This window comes from Hyperolius riggenbachi, chromosome 2 (genome assembly GCF_040937935.1).
Source record: "Hyperolius riggenbachi isolate aHypRig1 chromosome 2, aHypRig1.pri, whole genome shotgun sequence".
NCBI classification, from domain to species: domain Eukaryota; kingdom Metazoa; phylum Chordata; class Amphibia; order Anura; family Hyperoliidae; genus Hyperolius; species Hyperolius riggenbachi.
In genome coordinates this window covers 272,720,955-272,747,499 of record NC_090647.1, presented here as the reverse complement: position 1 = coordinate 272,747,499, position 26,545 = coordinate 272,720,955, and the positions used below count along the sequence as shown (strand labels likewise).

At 42.5% G+C, this 26,545-nt stretch overlaps 1 protein-coding gene across 4 annotated transcripts in view; it reads right to left on the bottom strand.

Moving 5' to 3' along the window:
- Positions 1-26,545, bottom strand: part of LOC137546350 (ras GTPase-activating protein 4-like) — a 200,002-nt gene that overhangs the window by 73,457 nt on the left and 100,000 nt on the right. For 3 of the 4 annotated variants that reach the window (XM_068268685.1, XM_068268684.1, XM_068268688.1), the window contains 3 exons: positions 23,123-23,252; positions 11,819-11,900; positions 8,742-8,873 (listed from right to left, as the gene is read on the bottom strand). In XM_068268685.1, the coding sequence (XP_068124786.1) occupies positions 8,742-8,873; positions 11,819-11,900; positions 23,123-23,252 (344 nt within the window). Of the gene's footprint in view, positions 1-8,741; positions 8,874-11,818; positions 11,901-23,122; positions 23,253-24,958; positions 25,675-26,545 lie in introns of those variants that run through there. The other variant, XM_068268686.1, reaches the window with a different exon arrangement.

Genomic DNA, 26,545 nt, shown 5'->3' with positions numbered 1-26,545 from the left:
AATCCTGTTAAAATGCATTTATAAAAAAATAATTCTTAGCAAAATGTACCACCCAAAGAAAGCCTAATTAGTAGCGGAAAAAACAAGATATAGATCAATAAATTGTGATAAGTAGTGATAAAGTTATTAGCGAATGAATGGGAGGTGAAAATTGCTCTGATGCATAAGGTGAAAAATCCCTGCGGGCTGAAATGGTTAAGAAAGGTGATATTTTCACACCTTATCAATAAAATGCCTTTTAAGCCACCAGCAAGCAAGAAAATACTCTTGCTTAATTTTGACAGTACTTTTTCAACTACTATTTGGTACTTTTTCAATTGCAGAGTGCTGAAAATGTATTTTAAACAGAAGATGAAAAATGATCTCCTAGGAGAAAACTTAGAGGAAAGTGAATTTAATAAGGGCCTATGGGCCATATGCAATTCACTTTTCACTTGAGTTTTCTCCTAGGTGATATTTTCACAACTTGTAAATAAAATGCCCTGTACACCACCAGCAAACAAATAAATACCGTATATACTCGAGTATAAGCCGAGTTTTTGGGCCCAAAAAAAGTGGCCCAAAAGTGGGGGTCTCGGCTTATACTCGAGTCAGCAACTTGTGCCCCTTCACCAGATGGGTATGTGCCGCATATTCCCCCCCAAATGTGTCTCCCCCAGCAGGTGTAGTCTGCCGGAGTAAGTGTGTCCACCTGGCTTGTGCTGTATGCGGTATGCACAGATTGTTTCCTTCCTCCCCAGTATGTTCACCTGGTATGTGCCATGCGCTGGAGCGGTATACACATAATTGTTTCCCCCAGTGTGTCTGCCTGGCATGTGCTGTGCGCTGGAGCGGTATGTACAGATTGTTTCCCCCCCCCCCAGTATGTCCACCTGGTATGTGCCATGCGCTGGAGCGGTATGCGCATAATTGTTTCCCCACGGTGTGTCTGCCTGGCATCTGCTGTGTGCTGGAGCGGTATGTACAGATTGTTTCCCCCGGGGTGTCCCCCCTCTCCACCCCGACATTTGCAGAATGGTGCAGAGCATTCACTCACCAGTTCTCGGCAACAAGATACATCCTTAGCTAGTCTGTCAATCTCCTTTCTTTGCCTCCCTCTAGTGGCGCCTCACATTGTGTGTCACTGCAGGGGGTCATAGAGAGGAGACTGCAATAGACAAGCTAAAGATTAATCCTGGCGTCGGGAACTGGTGAGTAGATGCTTCACTGTGCATTACTCTACAAATGCCGGAGGGAAGAGACTCAGCTCCCACTGTTACCATCCATGAATGGCTGACAACCACAAAGAGGGGGAACGCCTGCACCCGATCATCGATCGTGTATGCCCAGTCCCCAGAAGAACAAAGTGCGGCTGCATAATGTACAGTGAGAACATTTCATAGGGGGCAGTTTTATTATGCGTTCCTATCTTATCTTTTAGCATCTGTAGCACACAGAGTGGCATCTCATCCACTCATATTGCTCAGACTCTGATCGATCTCTTATCGCTCTCAGAGCAGCCTAGGGATCCACACACAGACTGGACATGGTAAAGGACAGATGCAAATTAGCAACAGAGAGTAGAAGATCAGGCACTCTTGAACAGGCTATTCATGCAGTGATAAAATGCTTAATGCAGACATACAGTTTATCAGCAATAAGTGAAACACAGCATGATTCAATGTACCTTATACTAGTACTTATCAGTATTCTGAGGTTTCACTGGAAAGTTAAGGTGACAGAGGGCCCTGGGGGTACATAATGCACCTTGGCCTCGGAAGAACCAAGTTCTGTGAAACGGCTGTCAGGCTGTGCACCCCTAGTGCCCACTGCAAGCTTCACTTTCCAGTGAGTCCTCAGAATACTGATATGTGCTACATTGAATCACTTATGTCACTTTTTGCTGATAAAAGATAGGTATGCATTTTGCACTTTATCACTGCAGGAAAAAACAGAGAGGAGAGCCCTAGGAGGTCCTCAGTAGGTGCTGCATTTCCTATGCTTGGCTTATACTCCGGTCAATCATTTTTTTCAGGTTTTTTTAGGTAAAAGTTGGGGGGTCGGCTTATACTCGAGTATATACGGTACTCAAAATCATTTGGACAGTATTTTTTCACCAACTTTGTGGTACGTTTTCTATTGCAAAATGCTAAAAAGTTAATGTAAATAGAAGGTGAAAAATTCTCTCCTAGGAGAAAATTCAGGAGAAAAAGTGATTTGCATATGGCCCTGTGTTTCTCAATTTTGGTGTACTTATTTTAAAGCGAAACTGACCTTCCATTAGCCAGTGAACTAGTTAGTTTTCTGTATTCAAAGTTACCTTATCCTTCCCCATTCAACATTTGCAGAGGCAATTAAGTTTATTACATGACCCTTCTTGCCATTTCAGTTGTCAGCACATTTTTGTTATTGCAGAGTATACTGTCGGTATGTTCTTGCCATTTCAACATATGCTATCTAATTCTATTGGGAGTTCAATAAATGTTCCATAAGAAAGAGAAACAATCCTGCACTGCTCCAAGGCTTTTAATTCAGTCAGCTCAATCTTCATACAATGTATTCAAGTCCATTCCATAGAAAATACATTAAGATCTGACATACCCTTCTTGAGTCCTGGCTGTGGGGCAATGTGGGGGCGGCAGCGGCCTGCCTGACGACCGTTTCGCTCAAACGAGCTTCCTCTGAGGCTCCGTGTGCGGGCTCCGTGCGCGCACGGAGCCTCAGAGGAAGCTCGTTTGAGCGAAACGGTCGTCAGGCAGGCCGCTGCCGCCCCCACATTGCCCCACAGCCAGGACTCAAGAAGGGTATGTCAGAATACATTGTATGAAGATTGAGCTGACTGAATTAAAAGCCTTGGAGCAGTGCAGGATTGTTTCTCTTTCTTATGGTATACATGAAATCTATTTCTTAAATCCAAGCACGCAAGAGGTGATACCCTACACCCCAGCACCAGTGAGTGGAACCCTCCCTGAGACTGAAGTCCACAGTGCCTACCTCTTTTTCCTAATCACTAAACGTCAATAAATGTTCCCTTTTCACAAGCAGTACCTGTGAATCATTTCTCCGTCAGGCCACTGACTGCATGGCAGAATGGTCCACTTCCAGAGGTGATGCCATTGCTTGAAGAATTGTGTGTATGGCCAAATACTGCCCCCTCTTACAGCGGCGCTGCGGCAGCCAAAAGTTGGACTGAGCCTCCTATCTCCACCAGCATCCGGAATGCTGTTTGCCGTTGCTATGTGACAGCCAATGAGTGCATTTCCACCCTTCAGCATGGAGTGAGAGACGTTGTCTCAAAGTCAAAAAGCTAGTGGAATGATTCAACATTATTTTCGCAAGTACCTTCTGTTTTAAGAAGGCAAATCACACCAAGTATTGCTTTTTAGTGGGAGGGCTTTTCAGTCTCTTTTAGTCCCCTATACTTTCCTAGTGGTTTGGGTCACCCCGAGCTGCTTGGTTACTCTGATGTAGTTACAATTATATTCATGTGCTCACAGTTACAAGTATGATAAGGTATTCTGCTTATACATTTTGATTCTCACTTACATAAGTTGTAATAATTGTCTATACCAATATGATTAATTCATACATTATCAAGCAATTATCCTTTGACCATACTGGAAGTACCCCTTAGAGAACATATGCCAGTGATGGGAAGGGCACACATGCAATAGGTTGAGAACATATGCTACAGGAAACACAGGATTGTTTATTTGAGATGTATCTAAAATAGGAAGTTGATGTGCAGCTAAATATGCCATCTTTCTTTTTCTTCAAAACAAAATGAGCCAAACGAGGACAGGTGGCGTGTGCAAATTCCATTTCAGATTTGATGAACGAACATTTAAGAAATTGGAGGAATATTTTGTGAACTAGCTACTTTCTAAAATCTGCTTGTCAAACGAAAGTGACCTTAAAGGGGTTCTGTGGCCCTTTTTCAAAATGCAATTTAAATGAATAGATATGTTCCTTTCAAAAGTACTAAACTTTTTTTCCCTGTCTCCTGTGCTGTCTCTCTCCTGCATCTATCTAATTATTTGTCTAGTTAGACGAATATTGTGCTGCAGGAAGAGGCAGACAGTCTAGCAGCTGTTCCTCCCTGCTATCTTCCTCTTCCTCCCCCTGCTGCACATCATCTGATGAGTCATCCCTGACCTTTCTGCAAGCTCCAGACAGCAGGGGCAAGGAGATCTGCCACCTGTGGCTTCAGCTCAGCTCATCTCTCAGCTCACAGCACTACAGGGAGACTGTGTACTGACCCGGAAGCACTTTACATTGCAGCCATCTTGCCCAAAGGTTTAAAAATTATATTTTATTAATTAAGTTATTAATTGGCAGCGGGGAGCGGCGAAAATAGGAGAAATGAAGAGGGGGAATAATGGGGGAAACAGTAATATGTTTATTTTAATGTGCTGTAAATTCACCACAGATCTTCTTTACCCAGTTATCTAAGGGTTTGCTCAATAAAAATTGTTCCACTGCGTATCACAACACAGTAGAAACACAAAAAGAAGTAATACTAATCTTTATTAGGGCTCTTTTCCACTGGACACAAACCGATTCGAAAAATGTATCTCACCCAGTTTGCCAAATGCAACAGCACCGCGATTAACATGCCGTTTTTCTACGAATATGATTAGTTTTTCCCGGAATTGCATTAATCGGCCTGCATGATTTTTGTGCGTTTGTGCTCTTACCTGTCGGATAATAGCAGCGCAATTGCGGTTAGTGTAAATAGATGAACCCAAAATGTAACACATCGTGATTGCGTATGCAATTGCATTTCCTAGTGAAAAAGAGCCTTTAAAGGTGGCAATTCACAGCAATACATGGTACATTTCAGTGTATTGGTCTGTCTCTTCTCACGCAATGGTTTCTCAAACCTAACTGCAGCTTACATTCCTGTCTAGACAAATGTACAAAATAAATGTATTGAAAAAGTATATAGGTAAACATAGCTCCTGCATTACTTTCAGAAAACGACACATGATAGAAACCTGTTACCTATCAAATACAGCAGTGAAACTTTGTTTAAACTAAACTACATATTAGTTCCAGAGGAATAAAACAGCTGTTCAATATTACCTTAAGCCGCCCATACATTGCATGAGGCCAGCAGATTCATACATCAGATAGATCCCCCTCTCATCAAATCTGACCAGAGAGGGATCTTTTGCTGCTAGTTTAGTGCACACAGATTTCCAATAGATTTCAGCATGAAATTCACACTTTTCTGCTGTGGTTTAAAGCTAATGTGACCCCATATTTAAATAAAAAAAAAGGCAGATACTCACCTAAGGAGAGGGAAGGCTCGGTCCTAATGAGCCTTCCCTCTCCTCTCCCAGTGCCCTCCGTGCTGCGTTGTCTCCCCCGTTCGCATCTGCCGCCGCGAGGACTTCGGAAGTCTTCGGGAGCCGAGTCCTCCCGAAGCATTTCCGAAGCCTCCCTTCGGCCGGGAGACAGCGGTATTTGACCGAAACGGTCGAATACCGCTACTGGGGAGCCAGGACAACAATGGGCACCGGGAGAGGAGAGGGAATGCTCTATGGGACCCAGATCATCTCTCTCCTTAGGTGAGTATCTGACTTTTTTTTATTTAAAAACGAGTTCCCATTAGCTGTAAGCTAGAAAGGGGTAATTAACTCATGTGTATCCTTACTAATCAGGTCAGAAGTTTGTTGGACAACATCATACACTATATTTTTTTTCTGCTTTGGGGAAGCCCCAGCATTGATCTTCTGCTTTCTATGCCCAGCTCCTGTTAAACTTGGAGTCTTACTTATACACTGTTAATATTGGTCCAACTCCTCTTGTTATATTATCCATAAGATACGTCATACTTAAAGCTAAAGGGAACCGGTTTTAAATAAAAAAATCAGATACTCACCTAAGGAGAGGGAGGCTCTGGGTCCCATAGAGCATTCCCTCTCCTCTCCCGGTGCCCGCTGTTGTCCTGGCTCCCCAGTAGCGGTATTCGACCATTTTGGTCAAATACCGCTGTCTCACGGCCGAAGGGAGGCTTCGTAAACCCCCGAAGACGGGCCGTTCTACACTGCGCACGCGCGCCCTCTATGACGCACTCGCGTGTGCGCCACCTGTCTTCGGGAGGACTCGGCTCCTGAAGACTTCCGAAGTCCCCGCGAACGGGGGAGACAGCGCAGCACGGAGGGCACCGGGAGAGGAGAGGGAAGGCTCATTAGGACCGAGCCTTCCCTCTCCTTAGGTGAGTATCTGCTTTTTTTTATTTAAATATGGGGTCACATTAGATTTAAATATCAATCCGGAGGAACCTTACCCTAATAATTTGATGTCTCTTTCACATAGGCGGTTGCAAGCGGTGCATCTACCACTTGTGAACTGCTTGCATGGATCTGCCAGGTGATTACAGGCAGCTGCAAGCACACAGCCTGGGTGAGGGGCAATGTGCCTGTCCACTGCATGTATATCTGACTGGGCAGCAGCTGCCCATTAGATGTTAATTGCAGCATTTTTCTGCTACCTACATAGTGTATCAACCATTGGGGTGTGGGTATTACAAATATTGCCATTTTATTGGGTTACACATGAACTGGATGGCACTTGTTACCTAGCAGGCTGACCACTGAACTGTGCAGCAAATCTGTGTGAATTAGCCCTTTCAAGTACACATTAAAATGTTTTAATACTGTAACCTGTTCCCACAAACTGCACAGTTTGCAGTGTGATCCATCAAACAGGTGCATTCTGTCACTCAGTGGCGGGCAGGGGCGTTGCTAGGCTCCTAAGAGATCTGGGGCACTTTTGGGCACTCCAGTGTGGCCACGCACCAGAATGTGGGTGTGGTCATGGTTGGAGCCAAATTTACATGAACTTAACAGCAGTCTAAGTAGGCTTGCACAGCAAAATGTTGGATGAAGCCCCCTCTCCATACACCCCCCCACCCCCAAAGAAAGCACCATACCACATAAATAGGCAGTGTCACTCAAACATAACTAGGCAGAGTTATCTGGCTTTTGTACTGGCTGGACTGGCTTTCTGCTGGGTGGGCTGGCTATCTGGCAATCCCCCATAGCATTCTATCAGCTTCTAGTGGACCCCCTCTCATGTTCCCACGGGCCTCTCATTGAGGCACCACAAGTTCCAGCATGCCTCCATAGATGAACCACAGCTCCTTGCATGCCACCATAAAGGCATCACAGCACCCAGCATGGCAACACAGCAGCATTCATACCCCCAACTGATGCACCACAGCTCCCATCATGCCCGCCCTTGAGGCACCACAGCTGACTCTGCCTGGGTGACATCCGGGGCACCCCAGAATAGATCGGGGGCACATGCCACTGATCTTTGGGGCTGCCTACCAATGCCCCTGGTGGCGGGTTCACGGTACAACTTACTTGGCAGTGACTGGTAAAGAGCCAATCAAAGTGCCTGTGGATGAATGATCATGGCTTCAGCCAGAAGCTGAGTTAACATTTACCACGTAAGTACCAGTGGTCACTGCCCCCTTAAAGGAATACTTAAGCCAACTAAAAAAAAAAAAGAGATTCCCTTACCTGGGGATTCTACCAGCCAGCTGCAGCCGTCCTGTGCCCGTGTTGGTCCTCAACGATCCTCCGTTCTCCCGCCCCAGTGCAATTTTGGTTTCGCTGACTGGGGGTTGGCGGGCCACTGCGCCAGCGTGGCTCTGGCCACATGTATCCTTGCTCATGTTCCCTTCTGCAATAGTGTCCTGCGCAGGCTCTTTTTTTTAGTTGGCTTAAAGGACCAGAGACCGGTGGTACAAGAAACCACCGAATACCTCAGAATCGCCGCACATACCCGCCACAACCACTGTCTACACCAGAGACCGCTGGTACAAGAAAGCGCCGAATTGCTGCACATACCCACCGCAACCACTGTCCACGAGTGAGCTGTGGCAGGCAGAGTACGCGCAGCAGGGGTGAGGTAAAATCTATGCCCTGGCAGGTATTAGAGGATCAAAACAGGGCATATCCTTTAATCACCACGATTAAAGTTAAAGGGACACAACACAAACACTTCCTGTAAACACAGGATAAATGTGTACTGATATCTAGTGGACAAATGGTAAAACTACATTAAAATACATTTTTAAAAAAATCATTTTTAGTCATTAACCCTTTCTGCCCCTTCCCCACCCCTATAGTTAGCAATATATAACAATTGTATTGAAAAAAAAAAGGCCAAAGTGACAGCATTACAAAAAAACATAAAAAGTTACCTTAGGGACTCCTCTTTTTTAATATGTATGTCATGAAAGTATATTACTGTAACTTCTGCAAATATGGGCTTGTAACTATTGATAGGGTACAGTGAGAAAGCAGAAAACAAAAACAAAACAAATATTTTGTCGCTGTACATTGTACTAGGAACATAATTTAAATATTGTAATGACCAGGACAAATGGGCAAATAAAATGTGTGGGTTTTATCTAGAGTAGAATTGTTTATTTTAAAAATATAGGGTAGGTTGAATTGTAGAAAGTGTATTTTTTTTGTTTTTCCATATAAAATGCATACAAAATAATAATAATAATAATAAAAAAAGAAAAGTAATTCCTGAACACAAATATCACCCACATAAAAAGCCTGATTTGTGGCAAAAAAAAGCTATAGATCATTAATGTGTCATAAGCAGTGATGACTTTATGCCCAAATGAATGGGAGAAGCACTTGAATGTAAAAATGGCTCTTGGCAGGAAGGGTAAAACAGCATGTGGCACGACATGAATAAAGGTCAATCAGTAGTAAACATTGTCTTACCTTTCCCAGGAAATCATTTTTACTGACTAAATCCCAGTCCCAGACCTCTATTGATAACTTCTCAGTAAAGGATTCATCTAAATCAAATTCAAAAGCTTCATTCCATCGTGGATAACATGATTTTTTCACAACCTGTGAATATAAAAATCTTTAACTAAGTAAAACATACGGAAAGGCGCAGGATGACTCTCTGCATGTAATGATGATGTGCAGATTGCAGTAATAAGTAGCAACTGCTTACATTTCTGTTAACTGAAGAAACATCCATAAGAGAATGTCATGCAGATCTCCGAACCATAGTTCTTTGCATTGCCTTCTGTCCTCTACTGCTATTAATATTCATCAATGCTAATACAGAATTTAGTAACACCATACCACATCAATCAGGATCTAATATTAGTACAAGAAGCTAATATCACACTAGTTGGGAAAGTTTACTGTATTATCCATGATTACTGCTCTCCATACGATTTGACATTAATTTCTGTTAAACATGTTATTCTCTAGCAGTGTGTAGCAAACACCCAGCAGAGGGAATAGTGATCAATTACCTGGACTTTTAATTGGGACACTGGATACTTAAAATTCCTCAAAGTGGCACTATCATAGACCCCTTTTAGTAAAGGAAACAAGGTGGATCAGGATGTGGGGCACTATAGGCAGGGGAGTTTTAAAGAGGAACTGTCAGCCATACTATCTCACAAAACACATATATAAGCAGATAAATACTTGCTCTACTTACGTTTTGATTTTAGTGATTTTTCTATAATAAAAAAATGAGAAAATCCTTCTTAGTATTCTCCATTTTAACTGTGTCTATCTTGAAGCCAATCCCGATGTAATTCCTCCCTTACTCTCCTCTGCCTGATTGTGTATGCATTGCCCACCCTCCTCCCAGTCTTCAGGCACTCCCACCTAGCTCTGCAATAGAAAGTGCACTGTCTCAGCATGAGAAATATTGGCCAATCAGAAAAGAACAGAGGTGTAGAAGGGGAAAACAGGAGGGGAAAGAAGCTCCACACAATCAGGCTGCATTAGTTAAGTCTGAGAAAAAAGTAAAGAAGCAAAAAAGACAACCCAGCATGCCTTGCAACTTCCTTTGTGCAGCAATGTACCAAATAAGAGTCAGGTAAACTGGGAAATAATCATTTATCAACAAGAAAAGTAATAGTGATTTTTAACTTTTGGATTGCCTGTTTAGCAACCTTATTACTTGTTTACCAGAAAAAAAATAAAGAATTGATTTTTGATTTTATGCCCAACAGTTACACTTTAAAGCGGACCTGAACTCAGAACGTCCTCTCTGCTCTAAAAAGATACACAACACCATAATAACCTTTAAAAAATATTTATTTGTTACAGTTGATACAAATCCTAAAATAAATCTTCACAGTTTCTACTTCCTGATTCATGGAAGCTGACATATTGTTAACAGCATGTGCTTTCAAACGAGCTCATCAGCTATCTCTGCCATGGCAGTCATGTGAAAGATTGAATTACAACGTGTGATTAGAAACAAATGAGGGGGAATTAAACAGGCTAAACCAGGCATGGGCAAACTTGGCCCTCCAGTTGTTAAGGAACTACAAATCCCACAATGCATTTGCCTTTATGAGTCATGACTGTGGCTGTCAGACTCCTGCAATGCATTGTGGGACTTGTAGTTCCTCAAAAGCTGGAGGGCCAAATTTGCCCATGCCTGGGATAAACTCTCTAAATACATACAGGGTACATTTCTCTATGTTTCCCTTCTGTCCTGTTTAAGAGTTCAGGTCCACTTTAAGCAAGAATTATGACTTTTGGCCACGTATCTAGCCTTTTTTGCTTTTTTAAACTTTTTCTGTATGTGGATTGCATTGGTGTTTACTGGAATGTCTGTGCGGCTACAATGGTTATAATCTGTTATATCTGACATTATTTCATGCTGCAGTGTATGCATTGGGTCATTCATAGGGATCCATTGTGGTTGTACTCAGTTGCTGTATGTTGTTTCAGATAGCAGCTCAAATTGCAGAGATTCTACATCTTACTATTGAGCGTCATGTTGTCATGATGACGGGCTGTGAGAGCATGATTGGCTGCTTCAGCTGGAGCGCCTGCGCCTTGATTGGCTGCTTGACATGCATCATGTTTGCGTTACGTGTGGAGTGATGTGTGGACCTTAAACCAGAAGATAAGCGACGAGTGCCCTGAACTCCTGAACTTAACATCAATCCTTTATTTCTGTGAAAATCTAAGCATGCATTCAAAACACTGATTTATAGGACTTTCAAGGTAGATATTTTACCCATTTAGGTCACATAGATCACCCTAGTTATATAAAAATTGAGGGGATGCTTTTGATGTGTAGAACCATTAATATTTTGAACTATAAAGAATCAAGAAGCCCCCTTACAGATAAAACATATTCCAAGCACAATTTTGTATTCCTAAAATAGATGTAATTTCAAAGTATTTAACGTCATATAGCCAGGACGTTACCCTCATAATGCAACATGAGTGAATCATTTGGCTTTTTATCAAAAAGAGCTTTGATTACTCATGACATCACTGAGTAACCTGTAACACCCTCTGCTTTTTGTTTTAGCAATGGACTGCATTTTAGCAGATCAGACAAAAAAATAATTACCATTTTCCAAAATAGTTGACATTGGTTTACTTTGGACAATTTTTCCCAATCAATGACAGCTTTACATAAATAGCAAAATGTACGTGAGCAACTATATGAATGTAATTTGTACAGTGTCATCAAAGTGTGTTTATCACTTATTACAGGTATACTGTGCAGTCACATTCAAGTCTCTGAATGTTTTATTTGACATAAAATAACATAAAGAGGACAAGCATTGTAATGCTATAAGAATAATGCTATATGGAGTGATTATCATGATTTTTCAGGAGGTTTAATCAATATTACATTTCATTGCTGTAACAAAACACAAACATGTCCTGTATAGAACAAGTATTACTGATTCTTTCAGATAAATATATTTGACTTTAAGCCTTTATTTTCCAAAACAGCACTCGCAAGCTTGCAAGCAGAAATATACTGAAAATATAACATTGTATAAACTTACTGAGCTCTCTTGTGTTTTGCCATTGTACTGTACTCTGACAAACGGGTCCGAAGCTCCATTTCTGTCTTTTCTTGCCAAGTCTCTGAAAGATAAAAAAGGAAGCTATCAGTTATAAATAATAAGGGATGATGGATGGAGTTCATATGGATCTTGGCTTTCTACCTCTAGGAGGATAAACCTTTATCAATGAAAGCAAGAAATGCAAACATGGTCCCATGTATGGATTACATCAGACTTCAGCACTGGTTCATAGTAAAGTTATGGGGCTACATAGGAATTTACTATATTGGTAACAGGCACCGTAGAGTCTTATAAGTGCTCAGTATTGTATGTTGATCTTATAATGTTGTAACATAAAAAGACAGGAAAATTTATGTAATGTAAAAAAAAAAAAAAAAGACCCGGTGGAATGCCTCATAACTAATTAGTTTACTTTGCAATGAATGACAATCGCAGAATGAGAATCGCTCTCTGAACGAGAATTGTGGCAAAATAGCTATGTTTTTGCACCAATTTCCAGTGTGAAACAGGGCCCTGAGCAATCTGGATAAACTTGGGTATCAATATAAGAAAAAAGGGGTGTGTCTTCAACTACGGGGATAAGAAACAGAGACCCTCTAGCCCTGCGCACTAGTAGTAAACATGATTCTTCCCATGCTGCACGAGGCACTTCTTCTACATGACACTGACAGGGTAAGAGGATTTGTTTGCTATGTTTTCTGCACTATTTTCAGTTAAATATAGGGTTAGTGTGATTTGCACATCAATGTATTCTGTTTTGATCTATATTTTTCACAGCATAACAATTGCGGTTTAGGAGCAAGATTGCATAATTTTAGTCTACAACACACTGTATATCCAATAACTAATACTTAATGGCTGACAAACAAAAAACCTCTTATAATTGAAAAATAAATACAGCCAACACCCAATGAAGTGGAGTCCCAGACAATACCATCTGACATACGATACCTTTTAGGAAAGCAAAAACGTTTGTATTTGGCCAAAATAGATTTAAAGATCTGCAGCGTCTATTCCCATTGTTTTCAATGGCATTTAGGTGACCTCTGCACGATGAATTAAATGTGTGCTTGAGGGCACTTCATAAAATGATATAATCTTATTTTCTAGGTCAGCAGATGAACAAATTCTGATAAGCGCTTCCTAACGGTGATAAACCAGGAAAGATGTCCTCTAGAAAAATCCCTTACTGAGATTACTGTAAATGAAGGACATATTTACTTGATGGTATCTGGACACAGGAAGTAAAAGTCAAACAGCTGGATGAAGACTAACAAATGTCAGTGGAAAACTGCCAAGGTTTCTATATAACATGATCAATATACATAATGCAATCCAATCGTGACCAGATCAGGTCATTTAGGCAGATTGGCAGACATCTATTATCAATAATTTGGTGCACAGGCAATGAGTTGGTGTCACGGTCAGTTACCCGTCCTGGCGAGTCGGCTGGTACAGATGTAAACAGGTGTTCTTGCACATCTGGGGCCTGATTCACAAAGCGGTGCTAACAGTTAGCACCCTGGTGAAAAGCCCTTTATCATGCCTAAACTCAGTTTAGGCATGATAAGTTTAGGGGCTCGATTCACCAAGCGGTGCAAAGTGTTAGCACCGTGGTGAAAAGGCCCTTATCACGCCTAAACTCAGTTTAGGCATGATAAGAAGGGCTTCGCGCGAAGTTACCGCGCGAACGCGCGTTCGCGCGTACGCGCGTAAGTGCGCGCGCAGCACCCGACGCTTCGCGCGAAGCTCCCATTAAACCCTATGGGACTTTGCGCGCGCTCTCACGCGCGTACGCGCGAACGCGCGTTCGCGCGGTAACTTCGCGCGAAGAGCAGGAAAAATCGGTGATAACTCAGTGGTGAAAAGGTCATCACGCCTAAAGTCTTTTAGGCGTGATAACTGGGTTATCACCGCTTTGTGAATCGAGCCCTAGGTGTGATAAGTTTAGGTGTGATAAGTTTAGGCATGATAAGTTTAGGTGTGATAAGTTTAGGCATGATGGGCTCGATTCACAAAGCGGTGCTAACCCAGTTAGAGACTTTAGGCATGATAACCATTGCACCACTCTGGTGAAAAGCCAGTTTAGGTGTGATAAGTTTAGGCATGATAAGTTTAGGTGTGATAAGTTTAGGCATGCTAAGTTTAGATAAGTTTAGATCGCTTGCAAAGTCCCGCACGCAAAGCAGCGCCATTAAACTTTATACGAAGTGCACCAGTCTTTGCTAGCGTAAAACTTTTGATCAGCTGTGCACTGCGGTGCTAACCCAGTTGGTGCTTAAACTTATCACACCTAAACTTATCACACCTAAACTTATCATGCCTAAACTTATCACACCTAAACTTATCACACCTAAACTTATCATGCCTAAACTGAGTTTAGGCATGATAAAGGGCTTTTCACTAGCGTGCTAACTGTTAGCACCGCTTTGTGAATCAGGCCCGATAAGTTTAAGCACCAACTGCGTTAGCACCGCAGTGCATAGCTGATCAAAAGTTTTGCGCTAGCAAAGTCTGGTGCACTTTGCATAGAGTTTAATGGCGCTGCTTTGCGTGCGGGACTTTGCATGCTATCTACACTTATCTAAACTTAGCATGCCTAAACTTATCACACCTAGGGCTCGATTCACCAAGCGGTGCAAAGTGTTAGCACCGTGGTGAAAAGGCCCTTATCACGCCTAAACTCAGTTTAGGCATGATAAGAAGGGCTTCGCGCGAAGTTACCGCGCGTACGCGCGTTCGCGCGTAGGCGCGTAAGTGCGCGCGCAGCACCCGACGCTTCGCGCGAAGCTCCCATTAAACCCTATGGGACTTTGCGCGCGCTCTCACGCGCGTACGCGCGAACGCGCGTTCGCGCGGTAACTTCGCGCGAAGAGCAGGAAAAAGCGGTGATAACTCAGTGGTGAAAAGGTCATCACGCCTAAAGTCCTTTAGGCGTGATAACTGAGTTATCACCGCTTGGTGAATCGAGGCCCTAGGGCTCGATTCACAAAGCGGTGCTAACACAGTTAGAGACTTTAGGCATGATAACCATTGCACCACGCTGGTGAAAAGCCAGTTTAGGTGTGATAAGTTTAGGTGTGATAAGTTTAGGTGTGATAAGTTTAGCCATGATAAGTTTGGATAAGTTTAGATCGCGCGCAAAGTCCCGTACGCAAAGCAGCGCCATTAAACTTTATGCGAAGTGCACCAGACTTTGCTAGCGCAAAACTTTTGATCAGCTGTGCACTGCGGTGCTAACCCAGTTGGTGCTTAAACTTATCACTCCTAAACTTACCACACCTAAACTTATCATGCCTAAACTTATCACACCTAAACTTATCACACCTAAACTTATCATGCCTAAACTGAGTTTAGGCATGATAAAGGGCTTTTCACCATGGTGCTAACTGTTAGCACCGCTTTGTGAATCAGGCCCCTAAACTTAAGACACCTAGGGCTCGATTCACCAAGCGGTGATAACCCAGTTATCACGCCTAAAAGACTTTAGGCGTGATGACCTTTTCACCACTGAGTTATCACCGCTTTTTCCTGCTCTTCGCGCGAAGTTACCGCGCGAACGCGCGTTCGCGCGTTCGCGCGTGAGAGCGCGCGCAAAGTCCCATAGGGCTTAATGGGAGCTTCGCGCGAAGCGGGGACGCTGCGCGCGCACGCGCGCGGTTGCGCGCGCAACTTCGCGCGAGTTTCTTCTTATCATGCCTAAAGTGACTTTAGGCGTGATAAGGGCCTTTTCACCACGGTGCTAACACTTTGCACCGCTTGGTGAATCGAGCCCCTAGGGCTCGATTCACAAAGCGGTGCTAACCCAGTTAGAGACTTTAGGCATGATAACCATTGCACCACTCTGGTGAAAAGCCAGTTTAGGTGTGATAAGTTTAGGCATGATAAGTTTAGGTGTGATAAGTTTAGGCATGCTAAGTTTAGATAAGTTTAGATCGCTTGCAAAGTCCCGCACGCAAAGCAGCGCCATTAAACTTTATACGAAGTGCACCAGTCTTTGCTAGCGTAAAACTTTTGATCAGCTGTGCACTGCGGTGCTAACGCAGTTGGCGCTTAAACTTATCACACCTAAACTTATCACACCTAAACTTATCATGCCTAAACTTATCACACCTAAACTTATCACACCTAAACTTATCGGGCCTGATTCACAAAGCGGTGCTAACAGTTAGCACGCTGGTGAAAAGCCCTTTATCATGCCTAAACTCAGTTTAGGCATGATAAGTTTAGGTGTGATAAGTTTAGGTGTGATAAGTTTAGGCATGATAAGTTTAGGTGTGATAAGTTTAGGCATGATAAGTTTAAGCGCCAACTGCGTTAGCACCGCATTGCACAGCTGATCAAATGTTTTACGCTAGCAAAGTCTGGTGCACTTCGTATAAAGTTTAATGGCGCTGCTTTGCGCGCGGGACTTTGCAAGCGATCTAAACTTATCTAAACTTATCATGCCTAAACTTATCACACCTAAACTTATCACGCCTAAACTTTTCACACCTAAACTGGCTTTTCACCAGCGTGGTGCAATGGTTATCATGCCTAAAGTCTCTAACTGGTTTAGCACCTCTGTGTGAATCGAGCCCATCATGCCTAAACTGAGTTTAGGCATGATAAAGGGCTTTTCACCAGGGTGCTAACTGTTAGCACCGCTTTGTGAATCAGGCCCCTAGGGCTCGATTCACAAAGCGGTGCTAGCCCAGTTAGAGACTTTAGGCATGATAACCATTGCACCACGCTGGTGAAAAGCCAGTTTAGGCTTGATAAGTTTAGGGGCCTGATTCACAAAGCGGTGCTAACCCAGTTAGCACGCCTAAAAGACTTTAGGCATGATAACCATTGCACCATGCTGGTGAAAAGCCAGTTTAGGCGTGATAAGTTTAGGTGTGATAAGTTTAGGCATGATAAGTTTAGGCATGCTAAGTTTAGATAAGTTTAGATCGCACGCAAAGTCCCGCACGCAAAGCAGCACCATTAAACTCTATGCGAAGTGCACCAGACTTTGCTAGCGTAAAACTTTTGATCAGCTGTGCACTGCGGTGCTAACCCAGTTGGTGCTTAAACTTATCATGCCTAAACTTATCACACCTAAACTTAACATGCCTAAACTTATCACACCTAAACTTATCACACCTAAACTTATCATGCCTAAACTGAGTTTAGGCATGATAAAGGGCTTTTCACCAGCGTGATAACTGTTAGCACCGCTTTGTGAATCAGGCCCCAGGTGTGATAAGTTTAGGTGTGATAAGTTTAGGCATGCTAAGTTTAGATAAGTGTAGATAGCGTGCAAAGTCCCGCACGCAAAGCAGCGCCATTAAACTCTATGCGAAGTGCACCAGACTTTGCTAGCGCAAAACTTTTGATCAGCTGTGCACTGCGGTGCTAACGCAGTTGGTGCTTAAACTTATCATGCCTAAACTTATCACACCTAAACTTATCATGCCTAAACTTATCACACCTAAACTTATCACACCTAAACTTATCATGCCTAAACTGAGTTTAGGTGTGATAAAGGGCTTTTCACCAGCGTGCTAACTGTTAGCACCGCTTTGTGAATCAGGCCCCTAAACTAGCTTTTCACCAGCGTGGTGCAATGGTTATCATGCCTAAAGTCTCTAACTGGGTTAGCACCGCTTTGTGAATCGAGCCCCTGGTCTGGATCCTACAGTATGCGTTATGCATTGGGGCATAAGCACTGGCGCCATAAGGCGTTAATGTAGCCACTGTGCACATATGACCGTGAATTGGCGTCTGTTTGTACATGCTTTCCTGTTTGGGTACGTGTGCACACCTGTTCTTTTTAAAAAACAACAAGTTCTTTTATTATGTCTTTCTGCAAGAGGTTGATGAAAATCCTTCCTTCCCCACCTCCAGAGTAGAGATCTGCAGCAGGTCGGGTACCCGCGGGTAACCCGAAATGCGGGTCTGGTTCGGGTACCCGAATTGATTTAGGGTGCGGGTCGGGTGCATGTAGCGAGTTGCGGGTGCGGGTAGGGTTGCGGGTAGCGGTCTGCGGGTACGGGTAGTGAAAGCAAGCTAAAAACCTTCTTTAGCTTTGGTTTGTGTATAAAAATAGGTTTTATTAACTTTACAGCTCCCCAATGTTACTTTAAATGTGCACTTTAGAAGAAAATGTAAAAAAGCGGGTCGCGGGTAGCGGGCCGCGGGTAGCGGTTCTGCGGGTGCGGGTCGGGTTGCGGGTATCAAATTCACCAGAAAGCAGGTCGCGGGTCGGGTGCGGGTAGCGGGTCGCGGGTGCGGGTCGGGTGCGGGTATGAAAAAGTGGACCCGCGCAGTCCTCTACTCCAGAGACCAGGTAGAGGTGGGGGTAATAGTATGGAGGGGAAAGCAGAGGGACCTATGGTAGGATCTGAAGCTCTTTTTATTGAAGGGGATCCCAGATAGCTGGTGTGACCCAAGTAAGTCTCACAAAAAGTCAAAAACAAAAAAACAACAACAAAATAAACACTTAACTTGAAAAACGACTCAGAAAAAAATGACACACGAGAAAAAAAATAATGTTCCATGCCATATTTCACTGCTATAGATGTGGCAAAGCTATCATATGAAAAAAATGCAGTGCAACACCAGTAAAGGGGCTAATAAGAAATTTGCAAACATACAATGTTGTCATTTTCATGTTAAAGATACAAACATTTTTATTGTTAGAAAAAAAATGCAAACATTTTAAATCAGAATCAGATTTTTCGCCAAGTACAATGAGGGTCGTACCTGGAAATGGTCATGGTACATACAGGGTCATTCATGGAACAATATAAGCACACAATTTTACCATCGTAGAGCAAAACATACATAGACAGCATTACAGAAGCATAACAGGTAAAGAGAAAAAAAAAAAGGGGGGGGGGGGGGGTATTAGAAGGGTAGTTTGAGTGCTGATTGAGCAGAGCTATTTGTAGCACAATATTGATGAGAAGATTTCATTGTGGGCCAGGAACAAGTTAATCATTGGTGTAGGAGAGTCATGCTCAGCTGGGGGTAGCCCAATGAGCCAGACCAAGGGGTTGTCGTGATGGAGTAGGGGCCAGTTGTAGTACTGGCTAACTAGATCTTTTATCTTTGGTTGACCTTCGAAGGGTTGATCACAGCGCAATGTCTATGACTAGTAATAATATAGGGGACTGTTTTTTTGTTAAGTATGATGATCATAATACTTGATGAAGAGAACAAAAGATTTTGAAATTTTGCATCTGCCAAGACATTTACCTAAGTAACAGAATGTATCACCTGTTACAACAACTATGTTCATGGCTGTCCTAGAAGTAAAAAACAAAATCTTCCTCAAAGATCATGAAAAGCAGCAGGATACACAGGGGGTAGAGGAACTAGGCCCTTTAGAAACAGCACCACACATATAGAGTAATGAAAAGATATAGGCAATTTATTCAATACAATAACATCACTATACACATAAAAACAATTAAAACACATATGCCACCTGTGTAATCAATAACCATGAAATAGCAGCACTCAATGGATCAATGTGAATATACTTGTCATAGATCAACCTCAGGGGTGCTCACATAAGAGCCACCCGCTGGGTATGAACCCGGGTTCAATTGTAAACCAGATGCAAGCCTAATTTTGGACAAATGCTGTTGGATCCTAGTTTTTAAAGCATTCTTTGTTTGACCTACATAAATTCTTGGACAACTACACTCCAAGGCATATATAACACCTCGGGTCCTACAATTGACATAATGTTCAATTTTAAATTGTTTGGATTGTATTGGATTTGTAATCGACAATTGTCTCTGCATAAAAGGACACACATTGCAAGATAACTTTCAGAGATGCGGTGCCCTTGAGTATGGCCAACAACTGAGCTAAAGTGGCTAGAACAAAGTTTATCTTTTAATGATGGGCACTTTTTGGCCGTCACAGACGGGTGAGCGGTAATATGATTAGCCAGATCAGGGTCAGCTTGTAGAATTGGCCATGCATGCTGTAATGCTTTGTATATATCTGGCCACCTGTTATTAAAAGTAGTGCTTAATCTCACCAAATTAGATTGAATCTTTGGTCTACTATTGATCAAGTCTATACGGTCCTTGGCCTTGGCGACATGGAAAGCTTTCGGATGATGAGGCGCGTGCGCGCTATGATGACGCATGCGCTCCACGCGGACATTTTTGACGCGTCATGCGGACACGTGACACCCACCCCCTCCACTATATAACTTGGCGTTCTTCGCCATTTTTAACACACGGAGATTCCCCAGCTCTTGACAAATCGGCGTAATAGCCGCGGAACCGGTGGAGACATCCGCCTGGGGTCCTTCTTCTCTCTGCCAGCCTGATGTTGCGCTCTTATCCTGATAAGTATATTGCACATGTGTCCTCCGTGGTTCTTGTCCAGTATGCAGTGTCATAGTCACTTTTGTTAAGTGTGTTTCAGCCTCACTGGTATTGTGTAATCACTTAGGATTGGTTGATCATATTGCATCGTTTGTATCATTGCATCATATTGATAGCATTTAGCACTGTATTGGGAGTTACTGTCATTAGGACAGATTTGCACTTTATCACTAGTGTACTGGTTTACAATTGAACCCGGGTTCATACCCAGCGGGTGGCTCTTATGTGAGCACCCCTGAGGTTGATCTATGACAAGTATATTCACATTGATCCATTGAGTGCTGCTATTTCATGGTTATTGATTACACAGGTGGCATATGTGTTTTAATTGTTTTTATGTGTATAGTGATGTTATTGTATTGAATAAATTGCCTATATCTTTTCATTACTCTATATGTGTGGTGCTGTTTCTAAAGGGCCTAGTTCCTCTACCCCCTGTGCATTCAATTTTGGTCCTAGCACACACATCAATAGTGTTGCAGAGATATTCCTCTCTTACAGAAAAGCAGCAGGATACTACTGATAGGCGAATATTAAAAAGACGACAGTTTAGTTAATAAAATCAATATCTGAAGAATCTGAAGCCACAGCACAATTTGTTAAATAGAGTGTGACTCTCCCTATGAAAGTGCCATTTACTGGATTTTATGAGTAGTCACATAGTCACATGAAAATGTTAACACACAAACATTCGTTGGTAAATTAATTCTCTCTTCTTCGCTGATAATGGCCTCGATTCATAAACAGCAGTGCGATAAAAAAATCTTGTCGGGAAAATACAGCACTCGGTATTTTCCCGGTCTGTGTGCTAATTCATAAAGATTTCCCCAGCTGCCCTTGGAGGTCGGTAAATTACCGCAGCCCATTGAGCGGTAGAGTAGAGCAGTGTCTCGATTCTCTCTTTGCCCTGCAGAAATGAATCACACAGACGGCTCTCTCTGCCTCTCTCCACTGATGACTCAGACAGATGAGTCACACAGTCTTTCCCTGCCTGCAGAAATGATTCACACAGATGGCTCTCTCCACTGATGACTCAGACAGATGAGTCACACAGTCTTTCCCTGCCTGCAGAAATGATTCACACAGAGGGCTCTCTGGCTCTCTCCACTGATGACTCAAACAGACTTCGTCTCTCTGCACTTTTGCATTCATCAGAGCTGTTGGTAACTTGTTATCGCCTCACTAGAGGTGTCGGTAACCACCACCAGGCTTACCCCTTGTTGAAGGCTTTATGAATTGACATTTGCTGACAATTTACTGACATGTGTTGTCAGTAACTGCAGCCAAGTCGGTAATTTATCTCCCTGGTCGGTAATGTCAGCTTTTCATGCGGTAACAGCCTTTTTAAAATGGACATTTTGGTAAGTGGTCGGTAAAGTCTGCTGTTTTCAGCTTTATGAATCGAGGCCCTTGTGTGCTTAGATAAGCAGCATAAGCTTGGCCTTGGGTGAAACTGTCAGTAGCTATAATAAGTTGAAATCATATAAATACAATATCCCTTAGATACATTAATACATTGAGCGCGGTAGATATGAAGGAGGATTGTCCGGGGAGCTGCACACCAGAATCTGGCCGAGTGAGGAGACTTCTGCCAGGTGAGTACATTTTTTTTTTTTGCAGGTGAAAAGCTTCCCTCATTACGTTTATTTTCTCGTGAAAAGCTGCCATCATTGCGTTTATTTTCTGGTGAAATGCTGCCCTCATTGCGTTTATTTTCTGGTGAGAAGCTGCCCTCATTGCGTTTATTTTCTGGTGAAAAGCTGCCCTCATTGCGTTTATTTTCTGGTGAAATGCTGCCTTCATTGCGTTTATTTTCTGGTGAAAAGCTGCCCTCATTGCGTTTATTTTCTGGTGAAATGCTGCCTTCATTGCGTTTATTTTCTGGTGAAAAGATGCCCTCATTGCGTTTATTTTCTGGTGAAATGCTGCCCTCATTGCGTTTATTTTGAACCCAGAAAAATCTGGTCACTGTAGGTTTGAGGGCCTGGTATTCGTCATCTCTTCTGGGGGGGGTCATTTTGTTCAAATTGGCGTGTTGGCACTTTACGAGAGACAAGAGACTTTTGAGTTTGAAGTTTGGGCACTCAGTCTTGAAACTTTTGATTTTGAAGTTTTGAGTTTGAACTTTTGAGTTTGAAGTTTGGGCACTCAGTCTTGAAAAGGTTTGCCACCACCGGCCTATAGTGATGCAGCGTATATGGGCAATCTGAGTCAAATATCCATTTGTGGGCACATTGCATGTAAAAAGTCCTTAGGACAATCAAATGCAAATAGTATGAAACATATCAGATAGTTCAACAGTGTGGTGAAGGGGCAAATCCCACCAAGTATTACCCAGACAGACGGCGTCGTTTCGAACAACAGTGTTCTTTCTCAAAGGGTGCAAGCAGATGCGGCAAACTGAAGCAGTTATTGCGGCGGAGATATCCTCGGCTATCACTGCTTCAGTTTGCCGCATCTGCTTGCACCATTTGAAAAAGAACACTCTGTTGTTCAAAACGACGCAGTCTGTCTGGGTAATACTTGCCGGGGTTTGCCCCTTCCCCACGCTGTGTTGAACTATCTGATATGCTTCATACAATTTGCATTTGATTATCCTAAGGACTTTTTACATGCAATGCGCCCACAAATTGATATTTGACTCAGATTGCGCATATACGCTGCATCTCTATAGGCATAGAGGTTAAGATTTTCTCCTGATCTTTGCATATGTTTGTATTCAAATGTGGACATTGTGGAATTTATGTACCTGAATCTTATATTGTATTTTATACACGTTTTTGATTGTATAGTCCATCTGACTGATTGTGTAGTCCGTGTTATATCTTTGTACAATATACTCCCTTTTTGCAACCAAAATTGCATGGTGTGCGTATCTTAATGTATATATAAGTTACAAAATGCTCACCTTGCTTCAAACACTGTGCAGCGCAGTTTAGGTGGCAAATCAGTATTCAATATTTCAAGCTTCAAGTGTATTTCTCCTTGAACTTCTTCATCAGGATCGATTTCTGTTAAATTCATCCACCCATTGTATCCTATAGAAAACATAACATTACTTAATTTGCAACTATACATTACTCAATTTCAGGGTTGTTTATAATTAAATATTGAATTTACCCAATAAATGATTATAAATGGGCTTTGGCATGATATTCTAATTTTTCGAGTGTCACCTGTAACATCACAACACTGTATAATTGTGTCGGTGGCCAAAAAATCCCGCCATAGAGAATGCTTTTACATTTTGCAACTGAAGAGTGAGAAGAAAAGAAGCAGCATATATTTTAGTACTCCTTTTACAAATCTTTGATAAAGCTTTTACCATGGAACACAATTTACAAAGAACGTTTTGTATTAGTGTGCCTTTAAAGCGGAATATAACCCTGCATTTCAACTTTGCTCTAAAACATTATTTACAGTATATTATATGCAACCAGCATTTTTTTTTTACTAGACCAGCATTGGAAGGGTTACACAGGGCTTTAAAGTCCCTGGAGATTTTTGCAGACGCATCCGAACTTGAGTTAGATACTTTTTGTTTACACAAATGTATCTAAGTGTTTATTGTGACTCATCTCTCTCACTGAGAAGGAGTTGGAGGACAGCCAAAGAGTGTGTAACATTTCTAAATATATACATATAACTAAATAGAATGTAACTATCTGAACGTCTGCACGGAACTTAAAACCTCTGTGTTTAACCCTTCCAATACTGGTCTAGTAAAAAAAAAATGCTTTTTGCATATAATATGCTGTAAATAATGTTTTAGAGCAAAGTTGAAATGCAGGGTTATATTCCGCTTTAAGCAAGCTAGATAATTGTATGTGTACTACAGTGTATTTTATGAGACGCCTTTATGAGCAGCAACTGCAAACATAGCTTTCTCCTTCCAACATTGGAAGCTGTTCAACAAAACAGAGAGGTTCCAGAAATCCATTATACTCCCATAGAACAGTCTGTCCATTGTTCATCTCTGATTTATACATCTTATCCTTGATGAATGAATAAACTCTCCAAAAGAAGTGTGTTGAAATATTATTGTAATAGAAGCAAATTCAGTACAAGCCCTCACCAAATATTAGCTATTCTTTTAAAGTGAGGCTGTCCTGTACTTAGCAAAAATACAATAACACTCTTGTTAAAAAGGCCCAGCTTAACCTTTTGGGGACCGACGTAGGTTGAATCTACGTCCAGCAGGTGGTGCTGCTGTCCTGATTGGACGTTGATTCAACATCCGCACTAACGCACCATTTACGATCCAATTAAATCCGACATATCCGATCAGGATTTGATTCGATTCAATTTGATTTGCCATTGTTTTGCAATGGCAAATTGAATTGAATCGAATCCCAATCGGACATGTCAGATTTAATCGGATCGTAAATAGAATTGTAATCGAATCGCACAAAGAATCGTTTCGTGTAGATTGGGCTTTAGAGATGAGCTTGTTAGCTTCACTCAGGAAAGAGATGTTAAGAGTAAACAAATCACTGAACAATTAACTCAAGTACCAGAAGCTTTGATTTGCTTATTCAATTATTCAAACATCTACCTCCGGAGTAGGAGAAATAAGCTTATTTGGAAGAATGTTTTGGAAGCAGCCATATAACTTTTCTCCAAGGGCATGGGAACCATTTTTTTTAATACATGTGTTCACATGTCTGCTGTATGCTCCCTCTCTATTCATGCATATAAATTCACTCAACAGAAGCACAACAGCTGCTTTAAATGGTCAGCTCACCAGCTCCTTTGGTTTCCAATATCACCTATACGCTGACGATACCCAGATCTACATTTCAGCACCTGACTTGGACACCTTAACAGTTTGTGTCCCAGACTGTCTCAATGCAATCGCCTCCTTCATGTCCTCCCGTTTTTTAAACCTCAATATGAAGAAGACTGAAATAGTAGTCTCCCACCTAACAACTCAATGCCCCTGCAAGACATCTCTATTTCTGTTGATGGCACTTCCATAACACCTGTCCCCCAGGCTCGCTGTCTAGGTGTCATTTTGGACTCAAATCTCTCATTCAAACCACACATTGACAAACTATCCTCCTCTTGCCGCCTCCACATAAAAAACATCTCCCGCAATCGCCCTTTTCTAACACAGGATGCTACCAAACTTCTGGTGCATGTCCTGAATATTTCCCAACTAGACTACTGCAACTCACTGCCCTGCGGCCTCCCTGCCAACCGTTTAGACCCGCTACAGTCTACTGCTGCACGAGTCATCCACCTCTCCTCCCACTTCTCCAGCCCAATCCCCCTCTGTCAGTCCCTTCACTGGCTGCCAGTTACGCAAAGGATACAATTTAAAATCCTTACTCTTGCCTACAAAGCTCTCCACAACATAGCTCCTTCCTATCTTAATCAAACTATTTCCAGACTAGTAAAAAGGCCCGCCCGTTAAAAAATGGGCTCTAGGTCACAGCCGCTACCCCCCGCAATGCGCGAACATACGCGTCCTGCTTGCTCGTTCCCCACCACTGTCTGAAGTATATGCACACAGGGAGCTGCTTGCTTGGCAGTTGGGAAAAGCTGTTATTTCCCACAATGCAATGCAAAACTCTGTGACCCACAGACAGCAAACTGTCAGGTCCAACCCTCTGTCCTTACTTCCCTGGCTCTGCACATGCTCAGTACAAAAAAGCCAGGGACACACAGAAGGGAAACAGGATGACGCAGGGACAGTTGGGTTTTATTATAGAGGATACCATCCTACACGCAATCTCTGCTCTGCTAACGATATCCTTCTGTCTTCATCCCTGATCACCTCTTCCTACTTCCACTTACAAGACTTCTCTCGATCCTCTCCCCTCCTCTGGAACACTCTCCCTCAATACATCCGCCACTCAACCACACTTACTATTTTTAGGAGCAATCTGAAAACTCACCTCTTCAGGCAAGCCTACTTTCCTACCTAGGACACTGCCCACTAACCACCATTTCTACCACTCCATACACAGCTTCCCTTTACCTATTGTCCTACACCTTAAACGTTTAGACTGTAAGGCCTTTTGACCAGGGCTCTCTTCCCCCTTTTGTCTCACAATGCTGTGTAATGGGTGTACATACTGTACCTCCCACCCCTGTAAAATATGTAGTTAATTTGTTGCTGCTTTAGCTGTTATACCCTTTTGTCTTATATCAACTGTTGTACTGTATACTTTGTATTGTTATACCCTGTATGGTATTGTACAGCGCCACTGAAAATGCTGGCGCTGTGTAAATCAATAATAATAATAGTAATAAATGCATTAAATACAGTGTTTCTGTAATTTGGACGCATGTCTGCGGAGAAAAAAAACCTGTTAAAAATGTAAGT